Source organism: Chrysochloris asiatica, unplaced genomic scaffold (genome assembly GCF_000296735.1).
Source record: "Chrysochloris asiatica unplaced genomic scaffold, ChrAsi1.0 scaffold00004, whole genome shotgun sequence".
Lineage (NCBI taxonomy): Eukaryota > Metazoa > Chordata > Mammalia > Afrosoricida > Chrysochloridae > Chrysochloris > Chrysochloris asiatica.
Window position 1 is genome coordinate 3,683,337 of NW_006408522.1, and position 15,720 is coordinate 3,699,056.

At 42.9% G+C, this 15,720-nt stretch overlaps 1 protein-coding gene and 1 pseudogene across 1 annotated transcript in view; one reads left to right on the top strand and one right to left on the bottom strand.

Annotated features, from left to right (window-relative positions):
• Window positions 1–7,050: 7,050 nt before the first annotated feature.
• Window positions 7,051–15,720, top strand: part of CLPX (caseinolytic mitochondrial matrix peptidase chaperone subunit) — a 61,115-nt gene continuing 52,445 nt past the window's right edge. The window contains exon 1 of the mRNA XM_006831531.1: window positions 7,051–7,177. Coding sequence (XP_006831594.1) covers window positions 7,099–7,177 — 79 coding nt within the window. The 5' untranslated portion in view covers window positions 7,051–7,098. The remainder of the gene's footprint in view (window positions 7,178–15,720) is intronic.
• Window positions 13,495–13,794, bottom strand: LOC102829350 (annotated as a pseudogene).

Here is a 15,720-nt window from a genome sequence, read left to right on the forward strand (position 1 = left end):
AGACCCCCAGCAAGATGATGGATTGGCAAAGTGGCAGCATTGATGGACTCAATTGTGGCAACAGTAGTAAGGTTGGCTCAGGATCAGGCAGTGTTCCATTCTCCTGTACATAAGATTGCTGTTGAGTTGGCACTGACTCGATGGCACCTAACAACAACAACAACAACAACAATAATCTACCTCTAGGTCAGACTAGCCTTTGCTGTAGGAAGGCCTCCTAACCAAAGTTGTCCAACTTTTTTGAAAAATTGTCCAACTTCTTTTTAGACTAGCACTTCTGGGACATACTCAGGTGAGAGATTTATTCTTGGAAGTTCACACCTCAAGCATACCAAAAGACGTCCCACTAGGCTGCCTGCTATCTCACTGGGAGACCTCCCAACAGAGGAGTTTAAGAAAAGGAAACTCATCATCTTTTGCAATACTGTCTGGCCCCAGTATACCCTCAGGGACCAAGAACCAGGGTCCATTAACGGGTCCCTCTCTTTTAACACCATATTACAGTTAGATTACTTTTGCCAAATAGAGAGAAAATTCCTGCATGTTGTGCTTTATGGCCCTGGACTGGAATCCTAATGGCAGGAGAGTTGTCCATGCAAGGTAAGGTGAAGGGTTCACTTCAGGTCTTTGTCTTCAAACCCAAAGCATCAGGACAGCCAGAGGATATTATAAATGACCCAGCCTATAAGGGAGCTGGGGTAGAGACTGCCTCTCCCTTCTGTGACCTCTCCTCCTTGCTCCCCCACAAGAGCCTGATTCAATTCCTAGCCCCATGGCTTCCCCCACCATATGCGGGGCTGCTTATAATCTGCTATCCTTCAGTGGGCCTCCACCTCTACCCACTTCTTTCTTCCTAGTCAGGGCCAACCTCCAGCCCCTCTTCAATGGACCTGTGATGAGAATACAGGATAGGGCTAAAGAAGGGAGTTAAGTCTCCTCTGTCCTGGGGAAGAGTATCTAAGGGAGGTACCTCAAGGCAGGTACTTGGAGCAGGGGAAACAGACTAACAGTCCTGGTGCGTGTCCTCTTCTTTATGTCTCATCTTGGGTAATGTAAGGAAAAATTAGGAAGTGTATCAGTAGACCCTGAGAAATTTAGGGATGGATTCCAGAAAGTGTTCCTCAATTTCTCTCTAACCTGAAGGGACATGGAAACAATACTGACCTTTTGTTACACCACCGACAAAAGGAACAGGATTAGGACCAAGACCAGAGAATATGCAGGTGAAACACACAGGACTAATCCTACCTCTGAAATGTTCCAGCCAGGACCGGTTACAGTGCAGACCTAGACCCAGGGTAGGATTATGATGAAGACAAGGATTTTGATCAATGTAATCACTTGTGGGTTAGAAAGGATGAGGAAATGTATATCCAAAGTAGTCAATTATGACAAAGTTAAAGCGATTACTCAGGGGAACAAGGAAAATCCCCCAACCTTCTTGAGCAGGCTGGCTGAGGCATTCCAAAAGTGCACAAATGTGGCCCCAGATTTGGCTACAGGCAGGACAATGCTGAGTATGAATTTTCTGACTAAGGTTTACCCACTTATTAGAAGAAAATTAAGAAAGGCAAAACTGGGACCTGACACCTCTTTACCCTGACTAGTGGTGGAGGCTAACAAGGTTTTCAAAAACTGTGATAAGGCTGAGGAAGACCAAGAGGACAGAAAAAAATTAGCTGTTGCATTGGGATAACCAACTAACTTTGTCCTCATCCCACCTGGGAGAAACCCTTTTGGCTAGAACAGCAGAGGAAGAGAGCAACAGAAGGATAGCTGGAGGCCTCTGTGATCAGGTAATCTTGGCCCTAACTGATGCACAAGATGCTCACTGGTGCTGGAAGTGTCCAGAACTTCCAATGACAGGGCGCAACAATGACTCTAACTGGCCAAAGACCCCAGGCTCCTGATGGCACAGGTCCATGCCCCTCTGGTTGAGGGAGGTCTGCACTGAGGGTTCCCAAAGGCTAACTATGCTCCCAACACAAGAACATTACCATCACTGCAGCCAGGCCTCGGGTGTCTGTTGATGGGGAAAGTTGTTGTTGTTAAGTGCCTTTGAGTCAATTCCTACCCACAGAGACCCTGAATAGGGTTTCCAAGGAGCAGGTGGTGAGCTTGAACCACCAACCTTGCAGTTCAAATGACTTTGCAGTCTGATGCATTAGCCCATAGCGCCACACCAGGTGGAAGGTAAGACTGTTTTACTTATGTCAGACACAGGAGCAACCTTCTCCATCTTGCCAGCCTTATTTGGACCCTTGTCCTCCACTGAATGTAGGGTTATGGGGATGGAGGGAAAACCCCAGTTCAAACCCTCGACTAAGCCATTGTTATGCCATTTCCAAGATAACTGCTTTCTACATGCTTTTGTTTACATACTGGAGTGTCCAACACTTCTGAAGGGGAGGGATATCCTTTTCAAATTAGCCCAAATCTCCCTAGGAGATAAAACCCCTGGAGTCCATGAGTCTAGGTCAGAGCAAGATCATTTACTTTGCTTCTTAGAAAATACTACTCCATCACCAGAGGTACAACCTACCTAGAGTTCTTCCCAAAGTTTGGGATAGCTCACAGTCAGGCAAATTCAAGGAATAGACCTTGATAAAGTTACACTGTGACCCAGAGCCACATTTCACCATAAAAAGCAATACTCAGTAAAACCAGAAGTCATGGAAGGAATCAAACCAGTAATTGACCAACTTCTATGGGTTGGGTTACTGAGACCAAGCTGATCCCTCTGCAACACTCCCATTTTACCTATATTAAAACTTCATGGGTTCTACCAGGTTAGTTGAAGACCTAAGGGCAGTCTCCCATGGGGCAGAAGGACAAGTCCATAGGAGGGGAGGATTCTTCCTAGATCTATCCTACCCTGAGCCAAGAATTACTAATTCATCCTTGTACTCTGCCTTGTCTTTCACCCAGAGGGACCCCCTCAGCGCCACCCTACTCACTTTGGTCCAACTGCCAAGACTGAACCACAGTACCTACTTTTATACCACTACCACTAAATGAAAACCTTTCCTTAAAATGGCATTTTCCTTCAGAAACTGCCTCACAGAATAGAGTTCTTTACAATTTGAGAAAACTATACTTTAAGAATGGTGGTCAGCTGATTCCTCCAACTGTGTCCCCCTGAAGTTGTGAATGAAAAACAATATATTTGCACCCTACAAGGCATGATTTCCCTATGTGCCTACACTAATTGTCTTTGCAGTGATTCAGTCTGTCCAAACATAGCCACCCAATGCCTAAGCCTTCATCTTATATTCAGCCAGTGCTCTCTAGGATGCATAGCACCCCAACACTTCCTTTATAATTATGCCTTCCCCTCATCTCATGCTTGATGCCAGTGTAGCCTCCTAAACAATTATCTTAACTTGAGGCAGGAAAATTTTTGCATTGGCAGTTCCTTGGGAAGGGTACACTGAGGATAAATGAATCATCTCTAACCTCACTGCCGAACATCTCTCTAATGAAATGAGAGGAGCCTTAAAAGAAATGCAGAAGTCCCTGAACTCATTAGTTAATGTAGTCTTAGATAACCACATAAGTACTTGACTATCTACTCGCTTCTCATGACTGTCTATGCCATCATAAATACCACCTATATCAGTACTTCTGCAAAAGTCAAGATATGAACCAATGACATCTTTAACCATACGAACTGGCTCCAAGACCTTAGCATGTCTCAGATCATACAAGGCCTGACTCTATGGTAAGCCAGTCCTGGATTTCCTGACTTTGGTTTCTATTTTTTCCTATTCTCACCATTTTCTTTTTCTTCTTCATATGCATCTTATTATTTGGCCCCTGACTCCTCAATCTATTTACTAGACTTATTTCCTCTAGGTTCAGGATCCTCACTTACTAATGCTGAATTTACAAGATTATCACACTTCTATCTCATCTCCCCTGACCCCTTAGCACAGAGACTTCTACAGTATTAGAGAGGCCTATGACACACTGCCAGCCAGAATTAACTCCAAGAAAATGAAACCTCCATCCCTTACCCACCAAAAAGTTTAGGTTGCAAGTCTCTGTGGTGGGGAAATGTTAAGGCAAGGGAGAAAATTACTAAGGAAAAAGTTCAGTAGTGGAGGCAACAGGAAAAGATCAATGGAACTATTAAGAAAAAAAACAACTTCCAAATACAAAGAACACGATATAAACAAGATTTTTTAAAAATCTATTTCCTTGTCAGGTGGACAGGATAAAAATGAAATAAAATGAAAAAACAATCTCCTTATGGAGGGTATAATTCTGGAAGCCTGTGGGGCTTGTGAATCCTCCCCCTTAATCAGTTATGTCAAGTATCCCAGATGTGTCTGCAACAAAATCCATCTGGAAATCTTAGACTCCACCATGGATGCCAAATGCACATGCAGCATGGGAAAAAAAAATTAAGAAGCAAGCAATGTAAGAAAGCAGAATGATGCCAACAGGAAAGCCCGCCCCATTTTTTGAAATCTGGTAGAACTACCTCTGCAACTTAACCCCTCACTATAAACACACCTTAGACAGGGAGCACATAGAGGCTCTGCTGTCTATAACACATCTCCCCTGCAGGTATTTTTTCAATAAACCTCTTTTATACTGTATTTCATGACTTTCTAGTCTTCTGTAGCCCAACTCAGTATCACTGTCATGGCTAGCTCTGCTAGAATGGAAATTCCATCAGAGGAAAAACATTTTTTTGTTCATGCCTGACAATTAATGCCCAAGACGTATTTCCTGACAGAGAAAGAGATGGCTTCATGGACTAGTATTCCCAGATGAGTTTTGACTTACCTACACTGTTGTTGTTTTTGTTGTTATGTGCCGTGCAGTCAGTTCTGACCCATAGCGACCCTGTGCAGGGTTTCCAAGGCTGTAAATCTTTACGGGAGCAGAAAGCCTCATCTTTCTCCCCAGGAGCAGCTGGTAGTTTCAAACTGCTGACCATGCGGTTCGCAGCCCGATTCATAAACACTAACACTGTAGTCTACAGATTTTAGCAAACAATCTCTTCTTTAGTTCTATAATTAGAAAACAGTCATCTAATTAAAATATGCATAGAAGGTGGGGTAGGATTAAAGACATTTAAATTGGGTGTTGCTCATTTTCAAAAGGAGGAGCTCACCTCTAATCAATGGCCTGTTCTAGAGTTAATAGTTTCAAACATTGTTTCAAAGTGAAATAACCATTTTCAAACAAAATCTCAATAGCTGAAACAGATCTAAAACAGAGCTGCTCTGAATGATTGTCAGATAGAGTGAGGTCAGGGGAGCTCCACTCTCTTGACTCTATCATACCCACCACACAGCTATGGTTTCAGAGCGATTCTAGAAACAGTTTGAAAAAAACACTGGACTGAAACAACTCCAGAGTCTCTCGTCTCTCAAAATTCTGTTAATGACCCTTCCCACAGCTAAACCAAGGGAACTTAGGTCACACTTCTCTGGCTGGTGATTGATGAGTGCTAATTGACTTATGTAGCTAGGTCTTGAGCCCCTGGCTGACCTCTCCTCTCCCCTATATTTCAGAACTAAAGGCACTCAAACTCACCTGCAATTTTTCTGGGGATAAGAAGTCAACAGAATCTTATTTGAGTACAAAGTAAGTACCCAGACTGGCTCTAACACAGATGGGAGAAAGGTCTCCACCTTGTACAGCTGGTCAGTTTGCTTCAGTCGTGGATAGGCATCAGGATCACTACAGACATGATGGTGGTAGTGGTGGTAGTGGTGGTCTGCCGTGAAGTCAGTTGACTCAGCGACCCTGTACAGGGTTTCCGAGGCTGTAAATCTTTAAGGGAGCAGAATGCCTCGTCTAGGGCCCAAAAAGTAACTGCAGAGAGTTTACAAAGGGACTGTTTAACAGGCTGTGGTCACTTTTGAGACAACTGAAAAATGACTGTAAAACACTCAGAGGGGCTAGAAACAGCTGGAAGCCCTACCACCACTAGGCCTGAAAGAGCAGGAAGGAGCTGTCACCACCCAATGGTGGTGGTAATGGTGTGCTGTGGAGTCGGTCCGAACTCATAACGACTCTGCATAGGTTTCCAAGGCTGTAAATCTTTATGGGAGCAGCAGAAAGCCTCATGCTTCTCCCGCGGGATGGCTGATCGTTTCGAACTGCTAACCCTGAGCCCGACTCGTAATCATTACTGTACCAGAGCACCTTGTCACTACCCAATAGTTGTTGCATTTTGATGTTCACAAGTGACTCAGGGAACGTGGACAAAAATACGTCTATTGGTTAGGAATTGGGCTGCTAACCTCAAGGTTGGCAGTTCGAAACTACCAGCTGTTCCGCGGGAGAAAGATGAGGCTTTCTGCTCCCGTGAAGATTTATAGCCTCGGAAACCCAGTAAAGGAGGGTCAGAGTCTGAACTGACTCCACAGTACTTAACAACAATGTATCAGGTAAGGAAATTAAGGATGAGAGGATAAGGAACACAGGGAAGGTATGGAATCCCCTAGGGGAAGGACCCAGTTGCAGTGGAGTCACTTTACAGATTGTCTCTGGGACCATTCAGGCTACCGGCCTCACGATGGTCTTCCCCATTATCAACCAGCAAAAATAACCAGACGTGAACTAACGACAAGCTGAGACTTCCACTCCCGGCATCCATCTGTCTGTGTCAATCTCACATCACTCAACCCGAGGGTAAATGAACTTCCGGAAGAATTGCGTGTCGGAATCTGAAGTCCCTTCAGTTGGGCCTGGCCGCCTGCCGTCGCGTGTTCATTGGTGCCCAGGTCACCGCCCCCTTCTCCTCGCCGCACGTCGGTGTCTCAAGCACGCATGCGCAGTGCCTACACACGCCCCCTCCCGGGCCCAGGACGCAGGCGTGCGCACGCTCCCGGAGTCCGATGGGCGGGGGGTGGTGGAGGAGAAGGGGGAGGGAGGGGGTTAGGTGTCTACCCTGGTGAGTAGACCGCGGTGGGGCACGAAGAGCACTACGGTCTGGCCGCCGGTTGAGTGAACTCTACACTGGGTCTAAAACCACCGGGAGGACCCGGAACCAAGTCATCACGACCTACGAATAAGCGTCGAGCCGCTGAAGCCTGGAGGGCAATAAGGGGGGTGAAACCCCTAGGCCCCGCGGAGATGTCTGGCTGCGGCGCTTGTACTTGCAGCGCGGTCGCTGCGCGGCTCATCACTTCCTCGCTTGCCTCCGCTCAGAGAGGTAAAGAAGTAGTTCCTTGCTTGAGCCTTTGGCACTTGGGAAACTGAACGAGCAACGGGTGGGGACCCCGTGAGGGCACGAAACGTACCCCATACCCGGTGTTGTGAGCGGATAAACAATGTTTTGCTTGGCAAACCCCGCACTTTCTCCGTAGGACGGGGCTCTGCCAACCTCTGGAGCAGCTGTTTCCCAAATTTGAAGTAAACCTCTTGTGCTCCCTTGCCCGCACGCCCTAAGGCCTACTGACTTTGGGGTCGAAGTATTGACAATTCGCAGAAACTCTGAAAGAGGCACAACATGTAAAAAAAAAAAAAAAAAATCCCCAAGCCCCGGTTAAAATCCCCAAGCCCCGGTTAAAGCCCCTCCGGAACCACCGCTTGCCCCGGCTGCGGCTCCTCTTTCGGAACCTGGCCGATTTCCCTTCGTGGGCGCCGCAAGGGGCTGTAGTGAAGGACTGTCACTGTTGGGGTCCCCCGGTACGCAAGTCGCCTTGCTGGCCGTCCCGGACGCACACCACGTGAGGACCGCGGTGTCACTGTCATTGTGCGGCCACCGAGACATAAACAGGGCTCCGAGTACTAGGTGACGCCTCAGACTCCTGATCCCCGGGAAAATCTCGGGCCACACAGAAAAGTGGCCAGGGAAATAGGGGACACTCCCGCAGGAATTCCTTTTGAAAGCTTAGTTGAGTCAGCAATAGTTTCCGGTTTTCCCAACTTGACAGTTCGAGATAATGTCTTAAGGGTGTCGTTTGTTTACCTTTCCTTCTGTTTATGTGGCGCGGTGAAAGGGTGGCACCTCAGCCAAGGGATTCCAAAAAAGTAACCTAGTGAAAATCAGACTACGAGGCTAGATTCTGTTAAAAATCATTAACTTTTAGAGGAATTCATGAGCCCCGGATACATTAATTTCTAGGCTGATTATAAGATCTTTACCATTTACTAAAGTATATATTTTTAACTGTATTTGCAGAGGGACTTAATAAGGTGGTGAGCGCAGAAGTGTTTTGTAAAATGATACGTATAAGGCAGTGAATTCTAAAACATTGTTAAACATTAGCATGTCGCTGTACCTATTCTGGAAATTTGATTGGCAAACACTTGAAAGTGACAGGTATTTTTAATTTAACAAATATTTGTTGAGGGCCATCTGTGTGTGTGCCAAACACGATTTTGGTGCTGGAAGTCCAGTGGTGAACACTTCCTCAGCCTCAAGTTTCAATCTAGTGGAGTAGACAATGATCCTTTCTAGGGACAATAAAATATATGTATGTTTTCTCTGGTCAGCCAAGGCTTTTTTGAAAATAATGTTCCTTGATACATTTAGGCCAAAAGTTCCCAAAAATTTACTCATAGATGATGTGTATTTTTGTTTTCTTTTCAAACAACCATTGCTTTCTTTAAAACATTGAAGAGATCATTAGGTAGGAACCCTGGGAGGTGCAAATGGTTGTGGTGCCAATGGTTAATGCATTGCGCTGCTAACCAAAAGGTTGAAGTTAGGAGTCCATCCAGAGATGCCTTGGAAAAGATGCTTGGCCATCTCCTTGTGAAAAATCAGCCATTGTAAACCCTATGGAGCACAGTTCTGCTCTGACATACATGAGATTATTATATCTTTAGTAAATTCAAGGACAAATGTGTTTTTTTAATCATTAGTCAAATCACAAATGAATGGCTTACTTAAGAATTACTGTCTACTTGTGTATGTTATTATAAATTTGCCAGAGATTTCCAGAAACACAGCTATTGTTTTCACTGTAAAGACAAATTATCCTTCAAATATGACAGCACCTAATTTAGCTGTAGAGGTTACAAATTGGGCTGCAAACCACAAGGTCAGCAGTTTGAAACTACCAGCTGGTTCCGCGGGAGAAAGACGAGGCTTTCTACTCCCTTAAAGATTTACAGCCTTGGAAAGTCTGTACAGGGTCGCTATGAGTCAGAACCGACTCCACGGCACATGACAACAACAATAATTTAGCTGTAGGGTAAGCACTGGACCTCAGGGTCGGTTTTAACGCAAGTTCGGTTCTTCAAACTCACCAGCCACTCCTCAGAAACACTATCCATGTTCCCAAGGAACCGACTGAGAGCACCTAACAGTCATGGGCGCTTGATTGACTCTAAATTGGGACCCACAGAGTTGATGGTTTGAGCTAGCAGCTGCTCTGTGGGACAAAGATGAGGTTTTCTGTTCCCACAAAGATTTATAGCCTCGCTGAACTGCAAGGTCAGTTTGAATCTCAAAGTTGGCAGTTCAAATACACCAGCGGCTCCTTGGAAATCCTATACAATGTTGTTATAGCACTTAACAACAACAAACCCTATACAGAGTCTCTATGAGTCCCAACAGATTCAACATCACTTAACAATCTAGTTATAGAATTTAATATTTGTACATAACAGTGAAATAGCTGATGGTTCACCTTCATTTAAGACTATCCTAAGTCTTAATTATGTAAAATGTCTATTTCTCATAGAAATATTGTGGTGGTTATGTACCGTGGAGTCAGTTCTGATTCATTAACGACCCTGTATAGGGTTTCCAAATATTATCTATGTATAGTAGCGTAGTGGTTACGAATCGGGCTGCGAACCTTAAGGTCAGCGGTTCGAAACTACCAGCCGCTCCGCGGGAGAAAGATGAGGCTTTCTACTCCCGTAAAGATTTACACCCTCGGAAACCCTGTACAGGGTCGCTATGGGTCGGAACCGACTCGACGGCACTTAACAACAACAATCTATAAGAACATGGAAATTTTTTTCTGTAAGTACTTTTTTAAAAAGTCAGGAGGGCTACCACTTTTATTTAAAATTACTCTGGTAGCGTAGTGGTTACGAATCGGGCTGCGAACCTTAAGGTCAGCGGTTCGAAACTACCAGCCGCTCCGCGGGAGAAAGATGAGGCTTTCTACTCCCGTAAGGATTTACACCCTCGGAAACCCTGTACAGGGTCGCTATGGGTCGGAACCGACTCGACGGCACTTAACAACAACAAGGAACAGGAAAGGGTGGGGGCCTATGTGAATAAAGAAAAGTCAAGATTAAAATTTGGCTGGTTACTAAAATTATTAGTATTAATAATTAATGTTAATTATTAATAGTGGAGTTAAGGAATAACCTAGCAAGAAAGAAATTGTGAGGAGAATGCTTATAAAATGAATTAAGACCGGGAGGAGAGATTTTAAGAGCTCTTCTGAAATACAGAGCTGTTCATAATATCTATGGACTTCTCATTAGACTTGAAATTTTAAATGGTAGTTTTAAAATGATTAATTTGGTAAATATCATACTAGATCCTGGATCTTTTTCTATTCTTAATGGGGTACATCTGTCCAGTTTAACACCTGTCCAGTCTAACTCCTGGTATGGCGCTGTAGGGTCAGTTCTGGACTGTGAACCACAAGGTTGGCAGCTCAAACCTACCAGTTGCTCCTCAGAAACCCTATACAAAGTCGCTATGAGTCTGAACTAACTCTATGGTACTTAACAAGTAAAGTAGAAATTTAAAAAAACTTTTTCCCTGTCCAAATTGCATGTGTTTAAAATCATTCCGTTTTTAAAAATATACTTTTAAGCAAGATTGATTTGAACCTTAAGATTGGTGATTCAAGCTTACCAGCCCAGCCACTCCTTGGAAACCCTATATTGTTGTTGTTAAGTACCATGGAGTTGGTTCCGACTCATAGTGACCTGCCCAGGGTTCCCAAGCGAACGGCTGGTAGTTTGGAAATGCTGACCTTGAGGTTAGCAGCCCAATTTGTATCCACTGCGCTACCAGAGCTCCTTTGGAAGCCGTATGTTGTTGTTAAGTGCTGTCGAGTCAATTCTGACCCATAGCGACCCTCTATAGGGTTTCCAAGGAGCAGTTGGTGAGCTTGAACTGCCAACCTTGCAGTTCAAATGGCTTTGCAGTCTGGTGCATTAACCCACAGCGCCACACCAGGACTCCTTGGAAGCCCTACATTGTTGTTGTTATGTGCCGTGGAGTCGGTTCTGACTCATAGCTACCCTGTACTGCAGAACAGCTGGTAGTTTTGAACTGCTGACTGTGAGGTTAGCAGCCAGCCTGAATTGTAACCACTACTCTAGTATCCATACTATTGTAGAGATAGGTCCATTGGTATTCTGAATTAAGGCATACAGAAATTCTTAATGCCACTTAAAAATCTGAATAGCAATACATGATCTGATTTGTGAGATTCCTTGTAACTTCCTTGTCTTTTGGCTTTCTTCTGTCTTTGTTCTAAGGGTGTGAGTGAAGAGGTGATAATTATAAAGTTACCTTTATAATTTTCATGATAGTTATGTATGTACCTAACAATTCTCAGCTGGATTTAGGTTTTCTCTTTTTGTTGTTGTTTAATACAGTACAAATTCAATAAAGCAATGTGAGCAATAAGGCATTTTAATCTCTGGCATTACAAGCCATTTCTTAGTTAACATTTGTGTTCTTTATCTTTAGACCAGCAGATGTTATTAAGTGCTGTTGAGTCAATTCTGACCCATAGTGACACCGAATAGGGTTTCCGAGGCTATAAATCTTTACGGGAGCAGAAAGCCTCATCTTTCTTTTGTGGAACAGCTGGTAGTTTCGAACTGCTGACCATGAGATTAGCAGCCCAATTTATAGCCACTATGCTACCAGAGCTCCTTAGGCCAGCAGATAGCTTTAGTGAAAATTCATTGTATGTTTCTAAACTTAAGAAAACCTAGTATAGGAATGACAGTATTTTATTTATTATTTAGAGTTCACGAAATAAAAATCTAGGCATAAAATGAAGATTTGGAATGAATAAAATCAATAAAATAACTGCCAAATTGCTAGCAGTTTGTTGTCACTATTTAAAAAAAAATTTTGTTAGAGGTTGGAAGTTACATATTTAATCGTTTTAGCTTTATTTGCAGTTTTATCCATTGTACCTTTAAATATTATTACCACAAATAGATAATTTAAATTTTTTCTTTAGTTCTTTATTTTTAAAGTACACATTAAAGATAAGATTTAAAACAAAACAAATGGTTGCTTTGGAATTCAGAAAGCTTTTATCTGTATGACCAAAGTTTTGTAAATAGTTTAACCTTTAACTGTGTTTTGTCAGTGCTGCCAAGTAGTGTTGTGAAACAGGATACTTTAAATGAAGAAACACTTCTCACTTTTAGGGGTTCTTCTGGGATTCACAGTAGAATTGAGGAGATCTGTGAAGTGTATTTTCACTAACTTCTAACTCAAATATAGCATTTCCTTCCATTGTGAATGTAAGCAACAAGCTACAGTTGTATTAGCAATATCTTTGTCACCAATTAAGAGCACACATACAAGGGAGTTTCAAACAGTTTGTGGAAAAATTCCATTATATTTAGTTCCATTTTTCCGTGAACTTTTTGAAGCCCTATTGTATTTTCATATCACATTGCAGATGCTGATATCTCAAGATATTTTTTTATTCTTTTCACTAGTTTGAAATTATAATAGTTGTTTGTTGTTAAGTGCCTTTGAGCCATTTCTGACTCAAAGTGACCTGTATAGGGTGTCCAAGGAGTGGCTTGTGAATCTGAACTGCTGACCTGACCTTGTGGGCTAGTGCATTGTCCCATAGCGCCACACCAGGACTCCCTAGAGCTATTAGAACTGCTATTGTTGTTGTTTTAGTTAAGTGCCATTTAGTTGATTGCGAACCTGTGTAGGATTTCCAAGGAGCAGCTGGTAAGCTTGAACCGGCGACCTTATAGTTCAGACTGACTTTGCAGTCCAGCTCATTAGCCCACAGTGCCCACCAGGACTCTGTTAGATCTAATTTAATTTTATAAAGAAAAAAGCAGATTTAAAAATATTTTGCTAACTAGTACAATGGATAAGGAATCCTGGTAGTATAGTGGTTATATGTTGGCCTGCTAACCACAAGGTCAACAGTTAGAATCCACCCAGTTGCTCCATGGGAGATGAGGCTTTTTGCTCTTGTAAAAATTTACAGCCTCAGAAACCCTGTACTAGGTGACTCTGAGTCAGAACTGACTTGCTGACAAGCACAGCAGCAGCAGTATAATTGGTTTCCTTTATCACATTATGTATTTTATACAATTAAAAACTTTATTCTAAGATGAGGTCCATCCATAGGCTTTGCCATATTGATAAAAGCACAAAAATGGTTAATTTATAAAACAAAACCGATCAGTTTGCTGCAATGACTTATATTGTCTATGAAGATTTTGTAAGATGTATTGGTTCTATGTCATTTTGATTGTTTAGTACAGTGTTTCTTTCTTTTTTTTTTTAAGAGTTCAGCTTTTTATTGAATTTGTTATAAAAGGGATTTAGTCAAAAAGACCAAAGCCCATGTCAAAATTCGTCAGATTCTTCTTTCTTTGCTTCCACTTTCTTCTCCTCAACTGGGGCAGTAGCAGTGGAGGTGGGTGGTGCAGTTCCACCAGCCCCTACATTGCAGGTGAGGCTCCTGGATGAGGGCGTTTTGCAAACAAGCCGGGCCAGAAAGGTACAACATTCACACCGGCTGCCTTAATGAGGGCAATGGTCTTGTCCTTCATGATGGTCACCTCATCATTGTTCAGAATGAGAGCCGAATAGATGCAGATGAGCTTGGAGATGGAGGCCATGGTGAGGGAGTGCTGGGCTGGTGGTTGCCAGGCATGGTGCTGGTCTCCTGAAGTGAGGGCCTCACGCCACCGTGGCCTTAGCGTCCTTGGAAGAACTAAGCACCTTAGCAGCCCCTGAGGAAACAGCACAGTATTTGATTTTTTAAAATATTTTGCTATGTTTTAGGTCAAACTCAAACAGCAAACTAGGTTCCCATTTGACAATTTCTACACAGATTGTTTTATGTAACAAGTGTAACTTTTTAATTGAACCATTTGATATACTCCCCCCCAATTATGTATAATAACACTTATGTCAGGATATTTATACTTGAATGTTTAGAACAAAATTTAACCTTAAAGTACTACACACTGTTGTTATTTCCTGCTTACACTACAATAAAATATATTCTAGCAATTTATGGAGAACACATTCTATTTTCTGGTTGTTCTGTCTCCAGTACTCCAGTTTCCTTGTCCCCCAGTACAGTGGTTTTTAAATTGTGGTCCCCAGACCAGCAGCAGCAGCAGCAGCAGCAGCAGCATCCCCTAGGAACTTGTTAGAAATGCCTTCCTGGATCCCAACCCAGACCTGAATCAGAATCAGAGAAGAGCCATGCAATCTATGTTTTGCCAAACCTCCAGGTGATTCTAATGCATGTTCAAGATTGAGAGACGTTTGTTTAGTATGATGGCATCCTTTCAGTGTGGCACATGGCTTTGTTGCTGTTTGTTAGTTGGTATTGAATTGGCTTCCAGAACTCATAGTGAGTCTGTGCAAAGCATTATGAAGTGCTGTCAAATCCTGCATCATCCCCATGATCAGTTGTGGATTGGATCCTTGTCATCCATAGAGTTTTCATTAGCTAATTTTCAAAAGTAGATCCACCAGGCCTTCCTAGTCTTTCTTAGTGTGGACTCACCGCTGAAAGGTGTTCAGTGTCACAACACACAGGCCTCCACTGACAGGTGGTGGCAGCATGTGAAGTGCATTGGCTGCGAATCGTATCAGAGTTTCATGCATGGAACGTGCAGATTCTTCCACTGACCTGTCATTGTCCCGCCCAGTCTGAATCAGCTCCAACTCATGGTATCCCCACATGTGTAAGAGTAGAAGTGTACTCCATAGGGTTTTCAGTGACTGATTCTTCAGAAGGAGATGACTAGACTTTTCTTATGATGTGCTTCTGGCTGGACTGGAACCTCCACCCTTTGGATTAGCAACTGAGTGCACAACCATTTGTACCATCTAGTTGGTTCCTACTCACAGTGACCCTGAATTAGAGTTTTTGAGGAGCAGCTGATGGGTTTGAACGCTTACCTTGTGGTTAGCATCCAGTTTTTATCTTACAGCATCACACTGGTGACTTTGTTGTTTTTGTTAAGTGCCTTCAAGTCAATTCCAACTCAGAGCAATCCTATATAGAGTTCCCAAGGCTATAAACTTCAAGGAAACAGAAAACCTCATCTTTCTCCCACTGAGTGAGCCCACTGGTGGGCTCAAACCACCAGACTTGTGGTTCACAGTCCAGTGTTTATCCTATAGAGCCAGATTGTTCCCCATAAATTGTTAGACTATTTATATTTTATTGTAGTGTAAGTAGGAAATAACAGTATGTAGTACTTCAAGGTTAAGTTTTGTTCTAGATATCCAAGTACAAATAGCCTCACATAAGTGTTATATATAAATTTTCTTTGGTAGTGTATCAAGTGGTTCAATTAAAAGGTTAAACTTGTTCCATAGATTAAATATTAAGTTATTTTATTATATACTACCTTGCATAAATTGAAAAGGAATGGTCTTGCATTCATCGTCAAAAAGAACATATCCAGATCAGTCATGAGGTACAATGCTATAAGTGATAAGATAATATCCACGTGCCTACAGGGAAGCCCAGTTAATACCACTATTATTCAAATTTATGCACCAACCACTAAAGCCAGTGA